This window comes from Ranitomeya variabilis, chromosome 1 (genome assembly GCF_051348905.1).
Source record: "Ranitomeya variabilis isolate aRanVar5 chromosome 1, aRanVar5.hap1, whole genome shotgun sequence".
Lineage (NCBI taxonomy): Eukaryota > Metazoa > Chordata > Amphibia > Anura > Dendrobatidae > Ranitomeya > Ranitomeya variabilis.
In genome coordinates this window covers 1,166,585,488-1,166,611,089 of record NC_135232.1, presented here as the reverse complement: position 1 = coordinate 1,166,611,089, position 25,602 = coordinate 1,166,585,488, and the positions used below count along the sequence as shown (strand labels likewise).

At 47.2% G+C, this 25,602-nt stretch overlaps 1 protein-coding gene across 1 annotated transcript; it reads right to left on the bottom strand.

Annotated features, from left to right (window-relative positions):
• Nucleotides 1-247: 247 nt before the first annotated feature.
• On the bottom strand, nucleotides 248-21,446 carry LOC143793326 (kazal-type serine protease inhibitor domain-containing protein 1-like). Its single transcript, XM_077280204.1, has 4 exons — nucleotides 20,935-21,446; nucleotides 10,570-10,730; nucleotides 8,222-8,369; nucleotides 248-926 (listed from the first exon to the last, which is right to left on the bottom strand). The coding sequence occupies exons 1-4, from the start codon at nucleotides 21,389-21,391 to the stop codon at nucleotides 823-825; spliced, it is 870 nt and encodes a 289-aa protein (XP_077136319.1). The 5' UTR covers nucleotides 21,392-21,446; the 3' UTR covers nucleotides 248-822.
• Nucleotides 21,447-25,602: the final 4,156 nt, after the last annotated feature.

The following is a 25,602-nucleotide window of genomic DNA, read 5'->3' as shown; positions in this document are numbered from 1 at the left end:
CTTTCTCCAGTCGCAGAGCCTCAGTCTTTATGACACTGAAGTTGCTCCAAGCACTGGGTTTAGAGGGAACCCCCGTGCTGACGTAGTTAGCAGAATATTTGCTGTTACAGGCGATTTGGAGGAAACGAGGAGACATTCTCTTCTTACCATGTCTGTAACAATAGCGCCATAAGGCTGAGGCTCCACCTATAGACTGCTGAAGCCACACCCACATACATCACATGACCAAATATTGTTGTTTGTATTTACACTATTGATTTATGATTATACACAGGAAATATCTTTTATATACAGATCCCTCCTCACTACCACCCACAAGAAGCCAACCAAGGGAAATAGAGAGTGGTAGTAGTCAGCCTCTGCCAGGCATCTGCAACATTGTCTGGAAGACATCAGATCACAGCCGAGCCGGGTCATATGGTGAAACATGACTAGTTAGCCATATCCTTTTTGGTTCAGTACAATTTTTGGATGGTGTTAACTTAGGATGAATAAATTGAGGCATCTCTAGCCACATGTATGTGCCCCCAGTAGTAATACTGGTATAGGACACCATGCAGCCTGAGGACAAAAAGCATGACATCAGTTGGCATCCTCTAAGTATGTCCATCATTAATGCTATGGAGACCAGTGGGTCATTGGATCCTACATGAACCAGGGAAAGTGCCACCTGCCCCATCTGTCCGGTAGTTCACCCAACCATGAAGCTGCCCCATCTTGGTCTTCACTGGTGGCATCATGACCCATCTCAGCCGCTTCTCCCCATCAACATGATGGACACAGGTTCTCTGCCTGAACAAACAAGGAGTCAACTGGCCATCTTCATTCATGTGACCCTGAAGGCCCCTCTCTGGACAAATCTTCATCATCCGATACATCGAAGACCCCAACCAGGTGATGGTTGACTTCCAAGGCTAAAGGAGAATCTGAGGGAACAAGACAAACAACATACATCACCACAATATGATAGAAATGATCAAACCATATATTAATGAACGCTTCTAAGAAAGTCCGTACCATTTGCACAAGGAAAATCATACTGCAATGTACACATGGTAATCGACTAAACACCGTGCTACGTTGTGGACGCAGTAACTGAGTGTAGACCATATGCTGCTTTGTGGACGTGGCAACCGAGTGTAGACCCCATGCTACGTTGTGCATGTGGTAACCGAGTGTAGACCCCGTGCTATGTTGTGCATGTGGTAACCGAGTGTAGACCCCGTGCTACGTTGTGCATGTGGTAACCGAGTGTAGACCCCGTGCTACATTGTGCACGTGGTAACCGAGTGTAGACCCCGTGCTACATTGTGCACGTGGTAACCGAGTGAAGACCCCATGCTACGTTGTGGACGTGGTAACCGAGTGTAGACCATATGCTATGTTGTGGACGTGGTAACCGAGTGTAGACGCCATGCTACATTGTGGATTTGGTAACCGAGTGTAGACCCCGTGCTACATTGTGCACGTGGTATCCGAGTGTAGACCCCGTGCTACATTGTGCACGTGGTAACCGAGTGAAGACCCCGTGCTACGTTGTGGACGTGGTAACCGCGTGTAGAACATATGCTATGTTGTGGACGTGGTAACCGAGTGTAGACGCCATGCTACATTGTGGATTTGGTAACCGAGTGTAGACCCCGTGCTACATTGTGCAAGTGGTAACCGAGTGTAGACACCGTGCTACGTTGTGGATGCGGTAACCGAGTGTAGACCATATGCTATGTTGTGGACGTGGTAACCAAGTGTAGACGCCATGCTACGTTGTGCAGGTGATAACAAAGTGTAGATCCGGTGCTACATTGTGGATTTTGTTACCGTGTGTAGACCCCGTGCTACGTTGTGGACATGGTAACCAAGTATAGACCCCGTGCTACATTGTGGACATGGTAACCAAGTGTAGACCCCGTGCTACACTGTGCAAGTGGTAACCGACTGCAGACCCTGTTCTACATTGTGGATGTGGTAACCGAGAGTAGACCCTGTGCTACATTGTGGATGTGGTAACCGAGTGTAGACCCCGTGCTAGATTGTGGATGTGGTAACCGAGTGTAGACCCCGTGCTACATTGTGCAAGTGGTAGCCGAGTGTAGACCCTGTGCTACATTGTGGATGTGGTAACCAAGTGCAGACCCCGTGCTACATTGTGGATGTGGTAACCTAGTGTAGACCCCATGCTACGTTGTGCAAGTGGTAACCGTGTGTAGACCCTGTGCTACGTTGTGGATGTGGTAACCAAGTGTAGACCCCGTGCTACATTGTGCAAGTGGTAACTGTGTGTAGACCCCGTGCTACATTGTGGATGTGGTAACCGAGTGTAGACCCCGTGTTACGTTGCGGACATGGTAACCAAGTGCAGACCCCGTGCTAAGTTGCAGACGTGATAACCAAGTGCAGACCCCGTGCTACGTTGTGGATGTGGTAACCGAGTGTAGACCCCGTGCTACGTTGGACATGGTAAGCTCAGCTTGGATAAAGACTGCGGCAGCAGTCGAAACGCATCGCTTTCCTCCCGGGGCTATTGTGAGATCCGTGGAGTATGCACTTTTTACATTTTTTCTATTAAAATTTGTATTTTATTCGTATGAAGCTGGAACATTTGCTTTTTTCCTATGGATTCATTACCCTTCAAGATGGAGTTCCGTGCTTCTGAGAACCGGTGAGCTGGCTTTTTTTCTTTTCTTTTCGATGTGGTAACCAAGTGTAAACACTGTCAGAGAGATCAGGAAGATATCCAAACGCTGCTAAGAAATTTGTCAGGGCAATCACACAATTGACTGACAAGTGATGGACAAGACACCGACTACTAGCTATATACACATCCGGTTCCACCCTTAACCAGCAACCATCCAGGGAGAATCTGATATGTGGATATGTGCGCATGTATGTGTGTTGTAGTGCAGTGACCCACGTTACAGCCAGGGGGCGCTGTGCGCTTCAAGATGCGCTTGGAGGCATACATGTGATGAGACAAAGTCTGGCAGGAGTGTAAATAGCCGGTGTGTGTGTTGCAGAGGAAGACACTCTGCACTGTCAGTCTAAAGTTATGTTGTGTTCTGGGACCTGTAGTCCCACAAGTAATTGTGTAAATCTAAAGGGAGACTGGCAGGGCTAGTTATGAGAGATGGGCGGGTCAAACTAGCCACACACACCCACACTCCCACCCAGGGGAGTGGTTACACCTAGATAATGTGACCAGGGTATGGGTCACAGGAGGTTCCTGTGTATGGATCCGTTTGGTCCATGTGCAAGGTCCTGGCCGGTCGGTGTTGGAGTCTCCTGGCATTGGAGAATTCCTGGAAGCACCTGAGACCGTGGACCTAGTGGACGGCCAGTGTTGGAGTCTCCTGGCATTGGAGATGTCCTGGAAGAATTGAAGAGAGTGAGTCCTGCAATAGCCTGTGTGTTGGATTGTCCTGGAGTAGGCTGGAATCCTGGAAGCACTGCTGAGGCTATGGACTGAATGCTCGAGGGTGTTGGATTGTCCTTGGATGGACTGGAGTCCTGTAAGCACTTGGTAAGACCATGGACTGATGGCCTGTGTGTTGGAAGTGCCTGTGATTGGACTTCCTGGAAGCGCATGGAAAGGCTGCATCTACAGAGCCTGAGACGGTTTCTGTGTTGGGGAAACTACAGTTCCTACTGTGGGTCTGGACTATCCGAGGGCCCTGGGCACAAGGACGGTGATCCCAGTGAGACACTTTCCCTGTGAACCAGCACTGGCACGAGTCAGTGTGTGGAGCCGGAGCTCCTCAGAGGTAACCCCTGATATGGGAAAAAACCTGTAATATACGGCAGAGACGTATCTGCCATTGGAACAGACTGCTGGTGGTTAATATGTTCCGTTGATGCATGCAATGAACTGTAATGAAAAAACCCTTAAAAAATTCCATCAGACCAAAAAATTATTTTAAAATTATGATTTTATTTATATTCAATAGCAACAACAATAGTGATATCACCAAAATATATGGAAATCTTTATTTGTTAAAAAATAATTAAAACAGAATATAACACCAATATAAAAATTCATAAAATATTTATGTAGATAAATTTCTCTCCTCAAATAGAGGTTTTTCACGTATTTTTAAATATTAAAATAATTTGTATAAACCCACGTGTGTGCAGGACAGGGCAAGTCCCAATCGATCAGCACATAAAATAAATATGCAGCATTGAATTTATAAAAATAATAATACCACCTTACTGTATGGTAACCAAATATACAATTTATAATAAGGTGCAATGGTGCAAACAATGTACATACATATATATATAAAAAAAGCAAACCACCTTGGTGTATGGTAACCAAATATACAATTTATAATAAAGTGCAATAGTGCAAACAATAAATAAATATTTGGAACCTAATATATACCAAATTTAATCAATCAATAAGTGAACTTTATAAAAAATCCTGACTCCCTGACGAAGCGGCGAGCGAAACGCGCGTTGGAGTGGTGTGTGCGGGGCAGTGGCAGTCCTGACTGGTTAGTACTACAGCACTTTATCCTGGCACTAGTCTCGGTATTTGGCAGCATTGTGGTATAGATATATTCACATTGTGGTGAAGGATTTTTTATAAAGTTCACTTATTGATTGATTAAATTTGGTATATATTAGGTTCCAAATATTTATTTATTGTTTGCACTATTGCACTTTATTATAAATTGTATATTTGGTTACCATACACCAAGGTGGTTTGCTTTTTTTATATATATATGTATGTACATTGTTTGCACCATTGCACCTTATTATAAATTGTATATTTGGTTACCATACAGTAAGGTGGTATTATTATTTTTATAAATTCAATGCTGCATATTTATTTTATGTGCTGATCGATTGGGACTTGCCCTGTCCTGCACACACGTGGGTTTATACAAATTATTTTAATATTTAAAAATACGTGAAAAACCTCTATTTGAGGAGAGAAATTTATCTACATAAATATTTTATGAATTTTTATATTGGTGTTATATTCTGTTTTAATTATTTTTTAACAAATAAAGATTTCCATATATTTTGGTGATATCACTATTGTTGTTGCTATTGAATATAAATAAAATCATAATTTTAAAATAATTTTTTGGTCTGATGGAATTTTTTAAGGGTTTATTCTTATGAGTTTTTTTCATTGACCATACAAAGGTGTTATTTTTGGTGTCTTTTTCTATATAGGTTGTTGTAATGAACTGTAATGAACTGTGCAGTCACCTGGTGACTGAAGAGATAAGGCGTGACTATTGAATGCTTTGTAAAGCCACACGTGTTAAAGTAACAGACTATGTGTAAGCTGGTGATGTGTAACCTGGCTTACGGTGCGGTTTATAATGCTTTAATAAACCGGAATGGACTTAATTTGTGTGAGATATCGTGCCTGTATGCGTTATTCCCGTGCAAAGTGAGTGTCTCCCAAGACCCGAAGTAAGGGAAACGCCACAGTGCAGGGCCGGCGTCAGCACCCGGCGTACCCGGGCAAATGCCTGGGCCCTGGCGAGACAGGGGGGCCCATTCAGGGCCGGCGTTAGGGGCAGGCAGCTGCCTAGGGCCCCCGCTCCCCCAGGGGCCCTCAGCCAGCGGCACATCATGCAGCTGCTATGGGACCTCTGTGAGGCAGGGGGGCCCACCTGTCGCCAGCGCCAACTCCCCCGCCGCCGCATTGAACTATACCGGCATCTGCTGGTAAAGTTCAAAGCAAATGATGGAGGAGAGAGCGTCACCTGATGCTCCCTCTCCCATCATTCCCCACTCTGCCTCTGACACTGCCGCTGCGGGTGCGCGATGACATCATCGCGCACTCGCTGCGTGCCAGGCAGTGCAGCGGCAGCCGCCGAGACCGGAGCAGCGCAGTCACGTTGAGAGGTGAGGAGTTTTTTTTGTAACTATAACAGTGAGTACTAGACTTTGGGGCCATTCTTGGGGGGAGGGGGGCTGTGCTGTATACTACATGTCTGTGCTATATACTACATGGCTGTGTTATATACTACGTGGGCTGTGCTATATACTATATGGGCTGTTATATGCTACGTGGGCTGTGCTATATACTACATGGGCCGTGTTATATACTATGTGGCTGTGCTATATACTATATGGGCTGTTATATGCTGCATGGGCTGTGCTATATACTACATGGCTGTTCTATATACTACGTGGGCCATGTTATATACTATGTGGCTGTGCTATATACTATATGGGCTGTTATATGCTATGTGGGCTGTGCTATATACTACATGGCTGTTCTATATACTATGTGGGCCGTGTTATATACTACATGGGCTGTGTTATATAATATGTAGCTGTGCTATATACTATATGGGCTGTTATATGCTACGTGGGCTGTGCTATATACTACGTGGCTGTGTTATATGCTACGTGGGCTGTTATATTCTACATGGCTGTGTTATATGCTACGTGGCTGTTATATACTACGTGGGCTGTGTTATATACTGCATGGCTGTGTTATATGCGATCATGAATCGTGGTATGTGTTAAAGGGGGGGGCCCACTGAGACTCTTTCGCCCGAGGCCCTCAAAAACCTGGAGCCGGCCCTGCCACAGTGTGTGTATATACAGTATACAGTATATATGAGGGGGTACTCAAAAAAAGAGAATTACTTATATACATTTTTTTATTCAAGATAACGTCTTGAGAACATGAATCCTGTCCATTAGATGACCTGCACTTGTCCGAAGAGTTTTTTCATTGTTGGAAACATTTCTTGAATTCTTCTGAACCAATGCTGTTAAGAGTGTCCAGCTATTTTGTCTTAACCCTTCTACATCCTGAAACGTTTTCTCTTTAGTTTTTTTCTTAGTTTTTTGGTTGGACAGCCATTTTGTTTCAAGGTCAACAGGCGTAACACCAAGATTCATCCCCTGTGATGACTTTTGACCAAAGAAAATCAGGGTCACCCCCCATACTTCCGTGACCTAGCCCCCTGCAACGGCTTCTTTTAACCATGAGGGAAGAAAAACCTAAAATGAAAGCATTTTCAGGGCATAGAAGAGGATGAGAAAAAAATAGCTGGAGACCCTTAACAGCATTAGTCTAAAACATGTTTCAAACAGTGGAAGAATCGTTGGGACAAATAATATATGTTATAAATATTATATATCATTTGTACGGTCACAGTCAAGCTCCGCAAGAGCCCAAGAAACTTAGCTGCCGCCAACACCCGTTACTGGTAACGTGGGCACTCATGAGGCTTCAGGGTGCGGCTTATAGAGCAAGAGGAACAAAGCTATTATATTTATATATAAATATACAAGAGACGTTACTGAGAGGACAACACAATACAGTACATACAATCACCACATCAAATAAAAAAGAGAAACAAAAAGTTACTAGACCTGATGTCACAGGTATGGAGCAGATCTTGTGATGGGGCGTTCCAATTAGAAAATGGCATAATCTGCCAAAAGACCTAGCACATCCCCCAATCATCCCCCACATGAGCTCAGCAAGGGGAGGCGTGTGGGCGTAACCATGTTCTAATAAAAATCAGAGTTTGGGTCATTGTTCATTCTGGAAGACACAGTTCGCAGTGACAGTGCTCCGTTTTCCGAATCAGGATGCTGCCCTCCGTAAAGATAACAGACATTTCCGTGACACCAGGTTTAGTGATTTTCTTTCATTTTTCCTTTTATTCTATGTAATTGTATATACCGCGTTGTTTTGTCCATTTTGTAACGTGTAACCTGTAATGTGTCCGTATAAACGAGTGGTGGTGGCATCTAATAGTTGTTTTTGTTATTGCTGAGCTTGGCAGTGGCCGTACCATGGTAGATATATATATATACGTTCCATGTATTGGAATCGGAGGTGTATGTACCATACGCTCACTGTTATTTCCCCAATATCCGGTCTAGTAGTGGAAGCAGCCGTGGAGTCGTCCATCACTCGTCTGTCAAGTGTGTAATTGCCCTGACATTTGGAGGCAGCCAAGCTGCCAAAAAGATAGCTGTGGTAGGATCTGCGTGATCTCTCCGGTGTCATCCATGACAGCCCTGATTCACAATTCATAGTGAAGCCACGCTCCTATGGTTGACATGAGGGTCATAGACTCCGTGCCACATTGTGGGCGAGAGTGCTGCATTGTAGATGTGGTAGATGCACAGCAGAACCCCGCGGCCACCCATTGGGGAGGATAATCCTTCACTCTGCTCACTGTAACCATGGAGGATTGTACTACATGGTGGAGGTGTATCAATGTCTCACCTTGTGAAATGACAGTCAGTCTTGCCGAGTTGGACACTTCTCCATACACATTCCATGCCCGACAGGTGTACACACCAGCGTCCCTTTGCTTGATCTGATGAATTTGCAGCCAGCCAGTTACCTGATGGCGCAGAGGCCCTCCACGAGACTGTGCTCAAGAAGAAACATGGCGCATGAAGGGTGAGCAGTAGGCATTATCTAAACTAAGGTATACATGTTATAAACGATGATTAGGAATGGTTCACATGCTTTATGTACTGTATTCAGCCGTTCCCCTTACACCCCTCAGTATACTCATATATAAGGGTGAAGTGGTCAAAAATTATGTTGAGAAGACCAAACTTTTTTATATTCCTATTTTGCATCTGTGTTCTCTAAGAAAGCAATTTTAACATCAACTGATCTTCATGGTGCCATTGAAGGAATAAAAGATCCACACTATCCATAAACAGAGAGTTGGTGATGTAATACTTAGCTAATTTACATGAATTTACATCTCCTGGTCCAGTTGAATTAAATTCTAAGGTACTGAAAGAGTTAGCAGAGGAAATTGTAGAACCACTAGCCAAAACCTATGAAAAATCCTGAAGAACAAGAGAAGTCCCAGAAGAGTGGAGAATGGAAATTGTTGTCCCTATCTTCAAAAAAGGAAAGAAGACGGAGCGAGGAAAATACAGGCCAGTGAGCCTTACTTCTATACCAGGAAAGATCTGTAAGCAAATTATTAAACAGCATGTATGTAAGTACTTGGATAAGAATACAGTAATTAACCAGAACCAGCATGGGTTTGTAGCAAACAAGTCATGCCAGACTAATCTAATTTACTTCTATGATGGAATCACTGACTGGGTGGATCTGGGAAATGCGGTAGATATAGTATATCTCGACTTCAGCAAAACATTTGATAAAGTATCTCATACTATCCTTATAGAAAAAAATGACCAAGTATGGGATTGACAAGGCTACGGTTAGGTGGATTCATAACTGGCTCAGTGATCATACTCAAAGAGTGGTAACAAATGGTTGCACATCCAATTGGAAAAGTGTTTCAAGTGGGGTACCACAAGGCTCTGTCCTAGCTCGAGTGTTGTTTAACATTTTTATAAATGATACAGATAAGGGAACTGAAGGTAAACTAATCACATTTATAGATGATGCAAAGCTAGGAGGGATAGCTAACACTAGAGAAGACAGAGGAAGGATTCAGAAGGATCTAGATAAGCTTGAACAATGGGCAGCCACTAATAGAATGGTATTTTACATGGAGTAATTCAAGATTCTACATCTGGGTAAGAAAAACGAAAATTACATATACAGAATGGGAGAAATAGAACTAAGTAACAGCACGTGTGAAAAAGACTTGTGTATACTAACAGATCACTGACTGCACATGAGTCAACAGTGTGATGCAACAGCAAGAAAGGCAAACAATTCTAGGATGTATTAAGAGAAGCGTAGAGTATAGATCACGTGACATAATTATCCCCCTCTACTCCTCCTTGGTCAGGCCTCATCTGGATTAATGTGTCCAGTTCTGGGAACCACCTTATAAAAAAAGACATTGGATAACTGGAGCAAGTTCAGAGAAGAGCGACCAGGATGGTGAGCGGACTGTAAACTATGTCCTACGAGGAACGGTTACAGGATCTGGGAATGTTTAGCTATAAGAAAGTAGAATAAGAGGAGACTTAATAGCTGTCTACAAATATCTGGAGGGCTGTCACAGTGTAGAGGGATCATTATTCTCATTTGCACATGGAAACATGAGAAGCAATGGAATGAAACTGAAAGTGAGAAGATACAGATTAGATAATAGAAGGGTGACAGTGAAGGTGATCAATGAGTGGAACAGGCGGCCACGAGAGGTGGCGAGTTCTCCTTCAATGGAAGTCTTTACATAGAGACTGGACAAATATCTGAGATGGTGTAGTGACTCCTGCATTGAGCAGGGGGTTGGACACGAGGACCCTGGAGGTCCTGATGACTCTGGAGGTCCCTTCCAACAGTAACATTCTTGGATTCTATAAAATAGTGAGGTATATGCCTTTTATATATGCAGTGAAGTGTATATACATTATGGTGGTTAGAAAGGGCTCATATATAGTTTATATATTTAGGGGTGTATGGGTTTGGGGTGTATACAGTGAGGTATGTACCTTAATTTTGGTGGTTAGGACAGGTGCACATACTTTCTATATTGAGGTGTGTATGTTGCGGGGGTGTATACACTATATACAGTGAGGTATATACCTTACTTATGTGGGTTAGAACGGGTGCACATACTTTAAATGGCGACAGGGTCTACATACAGAGATGCAGGCGTCAGGCTTATGGGGTACATGCGGTACCTGTATGATGATGTGGCCGTGCTCTCCCGGCAGTGCTTTTTCCACCCCTTCTTTTCTCCATTCCATCTCCGCTATCGGTTGCGCAGAAACTTCACAGCCCAAGATGAGGCTCTGACCAATCACAGCCACTGTATCCCGATGAGAAGTGAGCAGAACCGGAGCTGTGGAGACAACGTCCATTATAAGCAGGGCTGTGGAGTTGGAGTCGGAGCCCATTTTGGTGGAGTCGGAGTTGGAGTCGGTATAAAATGGACCGACTCTGACTCCTGACATTGAACGTTCAGCATAAAGCTACCTAAAATATTTTACAAACTTTATACTTATACTTTATACTTATCATCTCTCCTATTGATTTATGCAAAGATTGTTTTATTTCTGTCCTAAATTTTACAGTGCATGATTCCCTACTCTTGCAAGAATTACAATATTTTGAGAGCAAATTTACATAATTACAAAATGTCTAAGAAGCATCTTATGAAGTCAGCTGTATTTGAGCATTTCACAGTGAGTCAAGATAATAAACATTTTGTGTGTCAGTGTATAAGTTCCCTTGTTAAAGGCGAAACGCGCGTCGGGCAGGTGCGGGCTGCTACGGGGCTCCTTCACTGGTTAGTATACCACTATGTTTCCTCTCTTGCACAATGACACTTTCTCTAGATATTACTGCTTCTTTAAGCACATTATTATTATATGTCTATACTATGGTGTAATTACCTTTACATATATGTGCTATATGTATTTTATTCTATTATTCTGAGGATCACTTAATGTGGGTATCTAATACAGGGATTACTATATTCCTAACATATTTCCACGTCCACATATCCTTAAACTATGATACCTATGTGGTTAAATTTATTAATATAGGTGGCTGCGGACTCATTAATTTTGGAATTATGATTATTGTAAATTATTATATGTACCCCGTAATTTCCCGTATCTTTTTCACCTAAAAATCTGTTTTCCCCTGTATTTATGGTTACTATGTACTATGAAACATTTATGATCTAATAAACTATGATCTACTATATATGTTGTAGTTGTGTATTACATCTATAGGTATATTATATTTGAGTGGATGCACAACATATTCATTTTGGTTCTGTGTGTATATGACCCAGATGAAAACAAATGCTGTGATGCCAAAATCAGTGCATACTCAGGCAGTGGTAAAAATGCTCCTTCAAGAGCTTCCAATCTAAAAAGACATTTACAACGCTGCCACCCAGAAGTTTACAAAGCTGTGATTGAAAAAGATCACAGCAGCACCAAGAAATCAGAGACCAGCACTTCCCGCCAGGGAAAGGAGGAGGAAAGAGCGTCTCAAACATCAGTTACAAGATATTTTAAGAAGCCCTTAACCAAAAGGAAGATCTTAAAAAGACTCTCAAGAGACGCTTTGTATTTCTTAAAATGAATGCCTGCACACGTCACAGAGTGAACTATTTTGCTATAAACTTTCGATATGTTTGTGACAACAAAAAAAATTGTTACTAAGACACTGGCAGTAAACGATACTAAAGCTCATCACAGCAGCCAGTTTCTCCAAACCTTAATGGAAAAAGTTCTGCAAGATTATGAACTCGAAAAAGAAAAAAGGTTCTTGCTATTGTAACTGATAATGCTGCACATATGATAAGTACAAATAAACTGATGAATGAGAATAATGAAGGCGAACAGCAGCTAGAAGAACATTTCACATTCAGTATGTTGGAGATGGAAGGCCACAGTCCTGTTCCCATAAAGGAGGAACAAACAGATATTACTACAGAAGAACAGCAAAATGATTCTTTACAATTAGATGATCTTGTTGAAGCTGCTTCACACCTCTTTCCTATTCATCACATGCGCTGTGTTGTGCACACGCTGCAGCTGGCAATAAGAGATCTGCTAGAGGGACATGCTGGAACTCTGATTAGCAAAGTGAGGAAATTGGCTATTGCTGCCAGAACCCCTAAAATTGGTTCCATCTTGAAGAGACGTGCTGGAAAAGGGGCAGTTGTGGAGCAAGCCACTCGGTGGGGCAGCACCTATTTAATGGTTGAGCGATTGCTTGAGCTGAAACCCTTCCTTGTAGATATGGCCAACCCTCAGGTAACACTACATGAAGGTCAATGGACACAGGTGGCTGAATTGATGGAATTTCTTCATCACCCATTTACAGTGACTAAAAAGTTACAAGCTGAGGATTTGACTCCTGGCATTTTTATAAAGGAGTGGAAGAACTTGTTGTTTTGCCTGTCCCAAAGAGTAGGTATAATCGCAGATGGCATTGCTGCTTCAATGAAACGGAGAGAGACACTGCTATTAGAAAATAACATTCTTCTGGCAGCTGTTTGTGTGGACCTGAGTCATCGTATATTCCTGGATGATCAACAGCTTACTAAAGGAAAAGAAGGTTTGATTGAGGTAGCCGTTAGGATGAGCTACAGGACGGCCAAGAGCAGGAGGACTCGGGTCCTGCCAGTGCTGCCGCTGCCGTTCCTTCATCCTCATCAGATGAGGACTTTGATTTCGACAAGTATTTGGACGACATGGAGCAGGCAAAGAGTTGCTGCAGGGAAAAAGGTTCCACTCCCATAGAAAACAGATTGTCCATATTTCAGCAACGTTTTTCACTTGCTCTCAAAGAAGTAGAAGAGATCAATCGTTCATCACAACTGACTGTGCACGAGGCAATTCCTTTACACCCTGAAATTTTTAGAGATGTCGCCCATGTGGTCACTGCTTTACCACCAACCCACGTTAGTGTAGAGAGGTTGTTCTGTAGCCTTAAAATAATTAGGTCAGATGTGAGGTCATCTATGGAGGAGCATCTGATGGAGGCAATACCATTTCTCAGAACAAATTCATAGACAGCACTAGTGTTGAGCATTCCGATACCGCATGTATCGGGTATCGGAATTCCGATACCGAGATCCGATACTTTTGTGGTATCGGGAATCGTATCGGATCCATATTACTGTGTAAAATAAAGAATTAAAATAAAAAATATTGATATACTCACCTCTCCGGAGGCCGCTGGACATCACCGCTGGTAACCGGCAGCCTTCTTTGCTTAAAAAGAGCGCGTTTAGGGCCTTCCATGACGTCACGGCTTCTGATTGGTCGCGTGCCGCTCATGTGACCGCCACGCGACCAATCACAAGCCGTGACGTCATTCTCAGGCCCTAAACTCCTCATTCTAGGAATTTAGGACCTGAGAATGACGTCGCTTTAACACCCCAGGTAATTGGTTGTTACAGTGGCATTACTTTCCTCACGGGGAGAGTAATGTCACGCTTGGAAGCAAGGAAGGATCCCTTTAACACAGTGTTCCCCAACTCCGGTCCTCAAGAGCCACCAACAGGTCATGTTTTCAGTACTTCCTTAGTATTGCACAGGCAATAATTCCATCACCTGGGCAATACTAAGGAAATCCTGAAAACATAACCTGTTGGTGGCTCTTGAGGACCGCAGTTGGGGAACACTGCAGGTAGTCAGCACATACAACACCGTTCTGACTCCAGGCCAGAAGGGGGAGCTGTACACCCGACTTCAGGGGAGCTGCTCTTTCTGGTCGGGAGGAGAAGTCAGTTGCTAGGCAGTTGGAGTTAGACAGTTGGTGAGAGGAGAGCGAGGAGTAAGGAAGGAAAGCTGCGACTGAGCTTCCTCCACGCTGAGCGCATATACCGGTAGCCAGAAGACCGAGGTTGTGGGGGTAACTTCATGCCCCACGGCAGAAACCGGCGGACAGCTAGATTGCAAGTCACCTGTCCACTATAGACACCTGAAGACACAGTGACGCATAGGGCCCGGGTCATGATAGCGATCCTGTAAAAAGGCTCGAGTTACCTATCATACAGGTAGTGTCCTACCTAAAGGGGGACAGAGAGAATGTGAGGACCTTGTGTGAGGCCTAAGACAGCAAGGGACTGCACCACAGCGCTAGAAGGAAGGCTTCCAACCCCACCTGGTTAGGGGGATTCCTGAGACGCTCCCAAGCCGGACAATACCAGCACCTGTGATCCAGTACCCTGGACTGTGGCTGCTGGAATCATACAGTAAAGAGGTAAAGAGACTGCAAACACCTGTGTCCTCGTTCTTTACTGCGCCCTTCACCACCTCCATCTACACACCGGGAGCCCTGGGGTCCCTGCTTCACCTGTGGGAAGTTATACCATCCCAGCTGCCTTAACATCACCCCAGAGGACCCCTTTAAGCAGCGTCGGTCCCCACTGACCGAATACCACAGGTGGAGTCACAAACTTTATTATTTCACACACCCCTTTAAAGACCTTTCATTTAACATGGGCGCCCAGGGCCACGGACCAGGTCACCGCCGCCGTGACACATCCCTTTAAGTACCGGACCCGGTACCGAGTACCCCACGGCCCTGGCAGGCATTCCACTTCCCTTTCCTCCTCCTTATATACAGACATCAGAACGCTGCCCTCTCCTCCTCCTAATACACAGACATCAGGACACTGCCCTCTCCTCCTCCTAATACACAGACATCAGGACACCGCCCTCTCCTCCTCCTAATACACAGACATCAGGACACTAACCTCTCCTTCTAATACACAGACATCAGGACGATGACCTCTCCTCCTTACGCTGGTTTCACACTTGCATTTTGATCTGCAGCATTTTTACCGAAAAAAACGCATGCATTTTTTTGTACGCGTTTTGCCGCGTTTAACGACGCATGCGTTTTTTGCTGCATGAGTTCTTTTGCAGTACTGCAACATGTAGTAATTTTCAGAGGCGTTTTTTTGCCGCAAAAAAACGCATGCGTTCATTTGTGTTTGATTTGCGTCAAAAAATACATTGATGTCTATGGAAACACATGCGTTTTTATAGAAAAAACAGGAATACACCCTGATAAGCCATGCCCCACCATCAGGGTGATAAAGGGACCCTAACCCTAACCCTAGGGATCCTAACCCTAACCTTAACCCTACCCCTAACCCTACCCCTAACCTTAACAATATGACAGTGAATACTCTCCGAGTTTATATTTTTAGTACTCTATAGCAATACCGTATATCTTGGGGTGTCCACATTGAACAAAGCTTTTTATTAGAAGAATGTCCTGGTCTCCAGGTCAACATAATAGCCAATCCCTATGGATCCCTAGGGTTAGGGGTAGGGTTAGGGTTAGGGTTTGGATCCCTAGGGTTAGGGTTAGGTTTAGGGTTTGGATCCCTTTATCACCTTGATGGTGGGGGGTGGCTTATCAGTGACCTGGTGACCAGGACATTCTTCTAATAAAAAGTTACCCCTAACCCTAGGGATCCAAACCCTAACCCTACCCCTAACACTACCCCTAACCCTACCCCTAGGGATCCTAACCCTAACCCTACCCCTAACACTACCCCTAACCCTAACCCTAGGGATCCTAACCCTAACCCTACCCCTAACACTACCCCTAACCCTACCCCTAACACTACCCCTAACCCTAGGGATCCAAACCCTAACCCTACCCCTAACACTACCCCTAACCCTACCCCTAGGGATCCTAACCCTAACCCTACCCCTAACACTACCCCTAACCCTAACCCTAGGGATCCTAACCCTAACCCTACCCCTAACACTACCCCTAACCCTACCCCTAACACTACCCCTAACCCTAGGGATCCAAACCCTAACCCTACCCCTAACACTACCCCTAACCCTAACCCTAGGGATCCTAACCCTAACCCTAGCTAATTCTATTAATAGTGGGTTTTCTAGTTGATTTTGATGATTGGCAGCTGTCACACACTTCTCAGCATGCGTTTCAAAAACGCAAACGCAGGAAAAAACGCATGTAAACGCGTCAAAATGCCGCGTTTTTTTACTGCATGCAAAAAACGCATGCGTCTAAAAAACGCAGCGTTTGCACGCGTTTACATGCGTTTTTTCACTACATGCGTTTTTTTTACAAACGCAGATCAAAACGCAAGTGTGAAACCAGCCTTACACAGACATCAGGACGCTGCCCTCTCCTCCTCCTAACACTCAGACATCAGAACGCTGCCCTCTCCTCCATCTAATACACAGACATCAGGACACCGCCCTCTCCTCCTAACACTCAGACAACAGGACGATGACCTCTCCTTCTAATACACAGACATCAGGAAACTTCCCTCTCCTCCTCCTAATACACAGACACCAGGATGCTGACCTCTCCTCCTTATACACCGACATCAGAACGCTGCCCTCTCCTCCTCCTAATACACAGACATCAGACACCGCACACTCTTCCTCCAAACACTCAGACAACAAGACGACAACCTCTCCTCCTCCTAATACACAGACATCAGGACGCTGCCCTCTCCTCCTCCTAACACTCAGACATCAGGACGCTGCCCTCTCCTCCTCCTAACACTCAGACATCAGAACGCTGCCCTCTCCTCCTCCTTATACACAGACATCAGGACACTAACCTCTCCTCCTTCTAATACACAGACATCAGGACGCTGCCCTCTCCTCCTAATACACAGATATCCGGAAGACAACCTCTCCTCCTCCTAATACACAGACATCAAGACGCTGCCCTCTCCTCCTCCTAATACACAGACATCAGGACGCTGCCCTCTCCTCCTCCTAATACACAGACATCAGGACGCTGCCCTCTCCTCCTCCTAATACACAGACACCAGGACACCGGCCTCTCCTCCTCCTAATACACTGACATCAGACACTGCCCTCTCCTCCTAGTACACTGACACCAGGACACCGCCCTCTTCTCCTAGTACACAGACATCACACGCCGCCCTCTCCTCCTTATACACTGACATCAGACGCCGCCCTCTCCTCCTAGTACACTGACATCAGGACACCGCCCTCTCCTCCTAGTACACTGACATCAGGACACCGCCCTCTCCTCCTAGTACACTGACATCAGACGCCGCCCTCTCCTCCTAGTACACTGACATCAGGACACCGCCCTCTCCTCCTAGTACACTGACATCAGGACACCGCCCTCTCCTCCTCCTAATACACAGACATCAGGACGCTGCCCTCTCCTCCTCCTAATACACAGACATCAGGACGCTGCCCTCTCCTCCTCCTAACACTCAGACATCAGAACGCTGCCCTCTCCTCCTCCTTATACACAGACATCAGGACACTAACCTCTCCTCCTTCTAATACACAGACATCAGGACGCTGCCCTCTCCTCCTAATACACAGATATCCGGAAGACAACCTCTCCTCCTCCTAATACACAAACATCAGGACGCTGCCCTCTCCTCCTCCTAATACACAGACACCAGGACACCGGCCTCTCCTCCTCCTAATACACTGACATCAGACACTGCCCTCTCCTCCTAGTACACTGACACCAGGACACCGCCCTCTTCTCCTAGTACACAGACATCACACGCCGCCCTCTCCTCCTTATACACTGACATCAGATGCCGCCCTCTCCTCCTAGTACACTGAGATCAGACGCCGCCCTCTCCTCCTTGTACACTGACATCAGGACACCGCCCTCTCCTCCTAGTACACTGACATCAGACGCCGCCCTCTCCTCCTAGTACACTGAGATCAGACGCCGCCCTCTCCTCCTTGTACACTGACATCAGACGCCGCCCTCTCCTCCTAGTACACTGACATCAGACGCCGCCCTCTCCTCCTAGTACACTGACATCAGGACACCGCCCTCTCCTCCTAGTACACTGACATCAGGACACCGCCCTCTCCTCCTAGTACACTGACATCAGACGCCGCCCTCTCCTCCTAGTACACTGACATCAGGACACCGCCCTCTCCTCCTAGTACACTGACATCAGGACACCGCCCTCTCCTCCTCCTAATACACAGACATCAGGACGCTGCCCTCTCCTCCTCCTAATACACAGACATCAGGACGCTGCCCTCTCCTCCTCCTAACACTCAGACATCAGAACGCTGCCCTCTCCTCCTCCTTATACACAGACATCAGGACACTAACCTCTCCTCCTTCTAATACACAGACATCAGGACGCTGCCCTCTCCTCCTAATACACAGATATCCGGAAGACAACCTCTCCTCCTCCTAATACACAAACATCAGGACGCTGCCCTCTCCTCCTCCTAATACACAGACACCAGGACACCGGCCTCTCCTCCTCCTAATACACTGACATCAGACACTGCCCTCTCCTCCTAGTACACTGACACCAGGACACCGCCCTCTTCTCCTAGTACACAGACATCACACGCCGCCCTCTCCTCCTTATACACTGACATCAGATGCCGCCCTCTCCTCCTAGTACACTGAGATCAGACGCCGCCCTCTCCTCCTTGTACACTGACATCAGGACACCGCCCTCTCCTCCTAGTACACTGACATCAGACGCCGCCCTCTCCTCCTAGTACACTGAGATCAGACGCCGCCCTCTCCTCCTTGTACACTGACATCAGACGCCGCCCTCTCCTCCTTATACACTGACATCAGATGCCGCCCTCTCCTCCTAGTACACTGAGATCAGACGCCGCCCTCTCCTCCTTGTACACTGACATCAGGACACTGCCCTCTCCTCCTAGTACACTGACATCAGACGCCGCCCTCTCCTCCTAGTACACTGACATCAGGACACCGCCCTCTCCTCCTAGTACACTGACATCAGGACACCGCCCTCTCCTCCTAGTACACTGACATCAGGACACCGCCCTCTCCTCCTAGTACACTGACATCAGATGCCGCCCTCTCCTCCTAGTACACTGACATCAGACGCCGCCCTCTCCTCCTTGTACACTGACATCAGGACACCGCCCTCTCCTCCTAGTACACTGACATCAGGACACCGCCCTCTCCTCCTAGTACACTGACATCAGGACACCGCCCTCTCCTCCTAGTACACAGACATCACACGCCGCCCTCTCCTCCTAATACACTAACATCAGACGCTGACCTCTCCTCCTTATACACTGACATCAGACGCCGCCCTCTCCTCCTAGTACACTGACATCAGGACACCGCCCTCTCCTCCTAGTACACTGACATCAGGACACCGCCCTCTTCTCCTAGTACACAGACATCAGACGCCGCCCTCTCCTCCTTGTACACTGACATCAGGACACCGCCCTCTCCTCCTAGTACACTGACATCAGGACACCGCCCTCTCCTCCTAGTACACTGACATCAGGACACCGCCCTCTCCTCCTAGTACACTGACATCAGGACACCGCCCTCTCCTCCTAGTACACTGACATCAGATGCCGCCCTCTCCTCCTAGTACACTGACATCAGACGCCGCCCTCTCCTCCTAGTACACTGACATCAGGACACCGCCCTCTCCTCCTAGTACACTGACATCAGGACGCTGCCCTCTCCTCCTAGTACACTGACATCAGGAGGCCGCCCTCTCCTCCTAGTACACTGACATCAGGACGCCGCCCTCTCCTCCTAGTACACTGACATCAGGACACCGCCCTCTCCTCCTAGTACACTGACATCAGGACGCCGCCCTCTCCTCCTAGTACACTGACATCAGGACACCGCCCTCTCCTCCTAGTACACTGACATCAGGACGCCGCCCTCTCCTCCTAGTACACTGACATCAGACGCCGCCCTCTCCTCCTAGTACACTGACATCAGGACACCGCCCTCTCCTCCTAGTACACTGACATCAGGACACCGCCCTCTCCTCCTAGTACACTGACATCAGATGCCGCCCTCTCCTCCTAGTACACTGACATCAGACGCCGCCCTCTCCTCCTAGTACACTGACATCAGGACACCGCCCTCTCCTCCTAGTACACTGACATCAGGACGCTGCCCTCTCCTCCTAGTACACTGACATCAGGAGGCCGCCCTCTCCTCCTAGTACACTGACATCAGGACGCCGCCCTCTCCTCCTAGTACACTGACATCAGGACACCGCCCTCTCCTCCTAGTACACTGACATCAGGACGCCGCCCTCTCCTCCTAGTACACTGACATCAGGACACCGCCCTCTCCTCCTAGTACACTGACATCAGGACGCCGCCCTCTCCTCCTAGTACACTGACATCAGACGCCGCCCTCTCCTCCTAGTACACTGACATCAGGACACCGCCCTCTCCTCCTAGTACACTGACATCAGGACACCGCCCTCTCCTCCTAGTACACTGACATCAGGACACCGCCCTCTCCTCCTAGTACACTGACATCAGGACGCCGCCCTCTCCTCCTAGTACACTGACATCAGACGCCGCCCTCTCCTCCTAGTACACTGACATCAGGACGCCGCCCTCTCCTCCTAGTACACTGACATCAGGACGCCGCCCTCTCCTCCTAGTACACTGACGTCAGACGCCGCCCTCTCCTCCTTGTACACAGTCTCAGTACAGGGCCCATTCACCCTTTGGGCCGCACTGCAGGCTGTCTGACTCTCCTGCCCCCCCTGGTGGCAGAGCTTTCTGGGGCCTCACCTTCTTGGCATGGTCCAGCATGTGCCAGGCTCAGGACCGTTCTCCTGCGGGTGCGTGCGGCCTCCTGCAGTCGGCAGACGTTCTTGTAGGTCCTGCGGTCAGAACCACACACGCTCTCCTGGTTGGGGCAGACACACTGGGGCTCAGCCCCGTGCACCGCCATCACCTGGCACATCAGCTCCTCTCCACAGTGGCCATACAGGTGCTTCTGCCATGGCAGGTCACAGAGCTGGCCCTCCACATTGGCGCACTCCCAGCAGCACCCGCACCCATCCTTCACTCTGCCGGCGGGGCAGCGCAGTGGTCCTGAGGGGCAGCTCAAGTCCTCGCATGGCGGACAATTCCTTTTCATCTCCACTTCATTGGACCATCCTCCATGGGGCAAAATTCTCAGCAAGGCTGGTGAGGGCAGGAGAAGGATCAATGACACCAGGGAGAGAGACTGCAGGGCGCTCATGGTGGCCAGCGAGGTCTGGTGAGACCTGCTCAGCTGCAAGGGTTTTATGGAGGCCAGGGGTGTGATAATAACCCCATCCCACCTGTAACAGGCTTTCATGTGACCTCCCCACCCCCAGCCCCCATTAGACCCCTCAGGCTCATTATCTGTTGACTGCTCATTTGCACATTGTTAATGGAGGAGGGACATATTCAATGCAGAAGAGCAGATACCCAAATAACCCCAACTGTGGGACCCATGGAGGTGTCAAAGAAGAGAATTCCCTATATACCGAGTATATGGGGCCTCATGGCCTTTGTCTTCATTACTATACTGCTGTGGCCAGTACCACATCCAGACCTCAGCTCCAGTATTGCTGGAAACCTTAGAAATGTGTCGGAGAGCATCCGATGTTTACTCTCAGTCTGGGGGTGTACTTACTAATCACTGCCTGGAATGGCACCACCATTATGAGATGCCTGGCTATGGTGTCCCAGTGTGCAGACATAGAATACAATAACATTGGATGGATTGGAGGTTGGGACTCACTAGCTGCCCACTATGGGATGGCGCCAACTTTACTACATAACTCCTGTCTGTCCAAGACTCAGGACCAGGCCATATTGTCACCCTCCTGCCTACAGTGTAGCACGTGATAAGGAGAATGACACTGGGGTAGGGAACGATCACTTTTGAAAGCCTACCCTGGTACATTGGCAACTCTCATAATTCAATCCTCACAAAGCAACCCAAAGAATGCCCATGAGGGTCCCCTCTGATGCCCTCCCTGCACAGATTAAAAGGTTTTTAATACATGATAGGGTTGACCAAACACTCATGTTCCTGTTCAGATCATTCAATGGGTTTATCTCCCCTCTTGTCTCATGTGATTGTCTAGTTGAGAGAACTGCAGACATGATGACGATGGATGGAAGACACCATCATGCAAAAGGAAGAAAGTCCTATGATGGTGAGACGACAAGCACTTCATGTAAAGAGAGGACAGGTTGATGATGGTGGGAAGACGAGCACTTCATGTCAACAGAGGATAGGCTGACGATGGTGGGAAGACGACCACTTCATGTAAAGAGAGGACAGGCTGACGATGGTGGGAAGACGAGCACTTCATGTCAACAGAGGATAGGCTGACGATGGTGGGAAGACGACCACTTCATGTAAAGAGAGGACAGGCTGACGATGGTGGGAAGACGAGCACTTCATGTCAACAGAGGATAGGCTGACGATGGTGGGAAGACGACCACTTCATGTAAAGAGAGGACAGGCTGATGATGGTGGGAAGACGAGCACTTCATGTCAACAGAGGATAGGCTGACGATGGTGGGAAGACGAGCACTTCATGTCAACAGAGGATAGGCTGACGATAGTGGGAAGACGAGCACTTCATGTAAAGAGAGGATAGGCTGACGATGGTGGGAAGATGAGCACTTCATGTAAAGAGAGGATAGGTGACGATGGTGGGAAGACGAGCACTTCATGTCAACAGAGGATAGGCTGACGATGGTGGGAAGATGAGCACTTCATGTAAAGAGAGGATAGGCTGACGATGGTGGGAAGACAAGCACTTCATGTAAAGAAAGGATAGGCTGACGGTGGTGGGAAGATGAGCACTTCATGTAAAGAGAGGATAGGCTGACGATGGTGGGAAGATGAGCACTTCATGTAAAGAGAGGATAGGTGACGATGGTGGGAAGACAAGCACTTCATGTAAAGAAAGGATAGGCTGACGGTGGTGGGAAGATGAGCACTTCATGTAAAGAGAGGATAGGCTGACGATGGTGGGAAGATGAGCACTTCATGTAAAGAGAGGACAGGCTGACGATGGTGGGAAGACGAGCACTTCATGTAAAGAGAGGATAGGCTGACGATGGTGGGAAGACGAGCACTTCATGTCAACAGAGGATAGGCTGACGATAGTGGGAAGACGAGCACTTCATGTAAATATAGGATAGGCTGACGATGGTGAGAAGACGAGCACTTCATGTAAACAGAGGATAGGCTGACGATAGTGGGAAGATGAGCACTTCATGTAAAGAGAGGATAGGCTGACGATGGTGGGAAGATGAGCACTTCATGTAAAGAGAGGATAGGTGACGATGGTGGGAAGACGAGCACTTCATGTCAACAGAGGATAGGCTGACGATGGTGGGAAGATGAGCACTTCATGTAAAGAGAGGATAGGTGACGATGGTGGGAAGACAAGCACTTCATGTAAAGAAAGGATAGGCTGACGGTGGTGGGAAGATGAGCACTTCATGTAAAGAGAGGATAGGCTGACGATGGTGGGAAAATGAGCACTTCATGTAAAGAGAGGACAGGCTGACGATGGTGGGAAGACGAGCACTTCATGTAAAGAGAGGGTAGGCTGACGATGGTGGGAAGACGAGCACTTCATGTCAACAGAGGATAGGCTGACGATAGTGGGAAGACGAGCACTTCATGTAAATATAGGATAGGCTGACGATGGTGAGAAGACGAGCACTTCATGTAAACAGAGGATAGGCTGACGATAGTGGGAAGACGAGCACTTCATGTAAATATAGGATAGGCTGACGATGGTGAGAAGACGAGCACTTCATGTAAAGAGAGGACAGGCTGACGATGGTGGGAAGATGAGCACTTCATGTCAATAGAGGATAGGCTGACGATAGTGGGAAGACGAGCACTTCTTGTAATGAGAGGATAGGCTGACGATGGTGGAAAGACGAGCACTTCATGTAAAGAGAGGATAGGCTGACAATGGAGGGAAGACGAGCATTTCATGTAAAGAGAGGATAGGTGACGATGGTGGGAAGATGAGCACTTCATGTAAAGAGAGGATAGGTGACGATGGTGGGAAGACGAGCACTTCATGTCAACAGAGGATAGGCTGATGATGGTGGGAAGACAAGCACTTCATGTAAAGAGAGGATAGGCTGAAGATGGTGGGAAGATGAGCACTTCATGTAAAGAGAGGATAGGCTGACGGTGGTGGGAAGATGAGCACTTCATGTAAAGAGAGGATAGGTGACGATGGTGGGAAGATGAGCACTTCATGTAAAGAGAGGATAGGTGATGATGGTGGGAAGACGAGCACTTCATGTCAATAGAGGATAGGCTGACGATGGTGGGAAGACGAGCACTTCATGTAAAGAGAGGACAGGCTGACGATGGTGGGAAGACAAGCACTTCATGTCAATAGAGGATAGGCTGACGATGGTGGGAAGATGAGCACTTCATGTAAAGAGAGGATAGGCTGATGATGGTGGGAAGACGAGCACTTCATGTCAACAGAGGATAGGCTGACGATAGTGGGAAGACGAGCACTTCATGTAAATATAGGATAGGCTGACGATGGTGAGAAGACGAGCACTTCATGTAAAGAGAGGATAGGTGACGATGGTGGGAAGATGAGCACTTCATGTAAAGAGAGGATAGGCTGACGATGGTGGGAAGACAAGCACTTCATGTAAAGAGAGGATAGGTGACGATGGTGGGAAGACGAGCACTTCATGTAAAGAGAGGATAGGCTGACGATAGTGAGAAGATTGTGAGGAATGAATGGTTGTAGATGATGAGGAAAAAGCTAATATATTAAACACCTTCTTCTCCACAGTATTCACGGTGGAAAATGAAATGCCCAGAGAGGTGGATCCCAAGCCTTGTCTCCCTCTGCGGTTTCCCATTCTTCTTCAACCACAGTGGAGCCTGCTCAGCAGAGATGTCCATCTTAGCGTCTCACTCAGACTCGTGCTGTTTATGTAGTTACTGCTGGTTCTCCAGTTAGAGCTATGGTAACTGGCAATAGGCGGCAGCGAACAGACGTTCCTGAGTCTAAGTCCAGTAATCTCTCTACTGAGCATGCTCATGAGGCGACCTCCAATTGCTGGTCGGTAGTCAGCTGCTCAGGTCCTGTGCCGGCTCCGGATTGGCCCACGAGCAAGGTGCGCTAAGATCATGTGTGTTATGTGTGTGTGTGGAACACTACGGTAGTGTGGACTTGTTTGCGTGTGCTCAGGGCACGCTTATAGCCTTTAGAACTCTGGCTTCTCCGGAGAGGAGTTTGTGTGTGTTCTCAGGGTGTTCGTATAGCCTTTAGAATTCCAGCTTCTCCGGAGAGGAGTTTGTGTGTGTTCTCACGGTGGGCATATAGCTTTTAGAATTCTGGCTTCTCTGGAGAGGAGTTTGTGTGAGTGTGCTCAGGATGGGCATATAGCCTTTAGAATTCCGGAATC

Coding starts and splice junctions, on each gene's coding strand:
- LOC143793326 (XM_077280204.1), bottom strand. CDS start 21,391: ATGAGCGCCCTGCAGTCTCTCTCCCTGGTGTCATTGATCCTTCTCCTG. Junction 10,731..20,934: donor TGCTGGACCATGCCAAGAAG/GTGAGGCCCCAG, acceptor TTGTCTCCACAG/CTCCGGTTCTGCTCACTTCT. Junction 927..8,221: donor ACTGACTGTCATTTCACAAG/GTGAGACATTGA, acceptor TTGTTCCCTCAG/ATTCTCCTTTAGCCTTGGAA.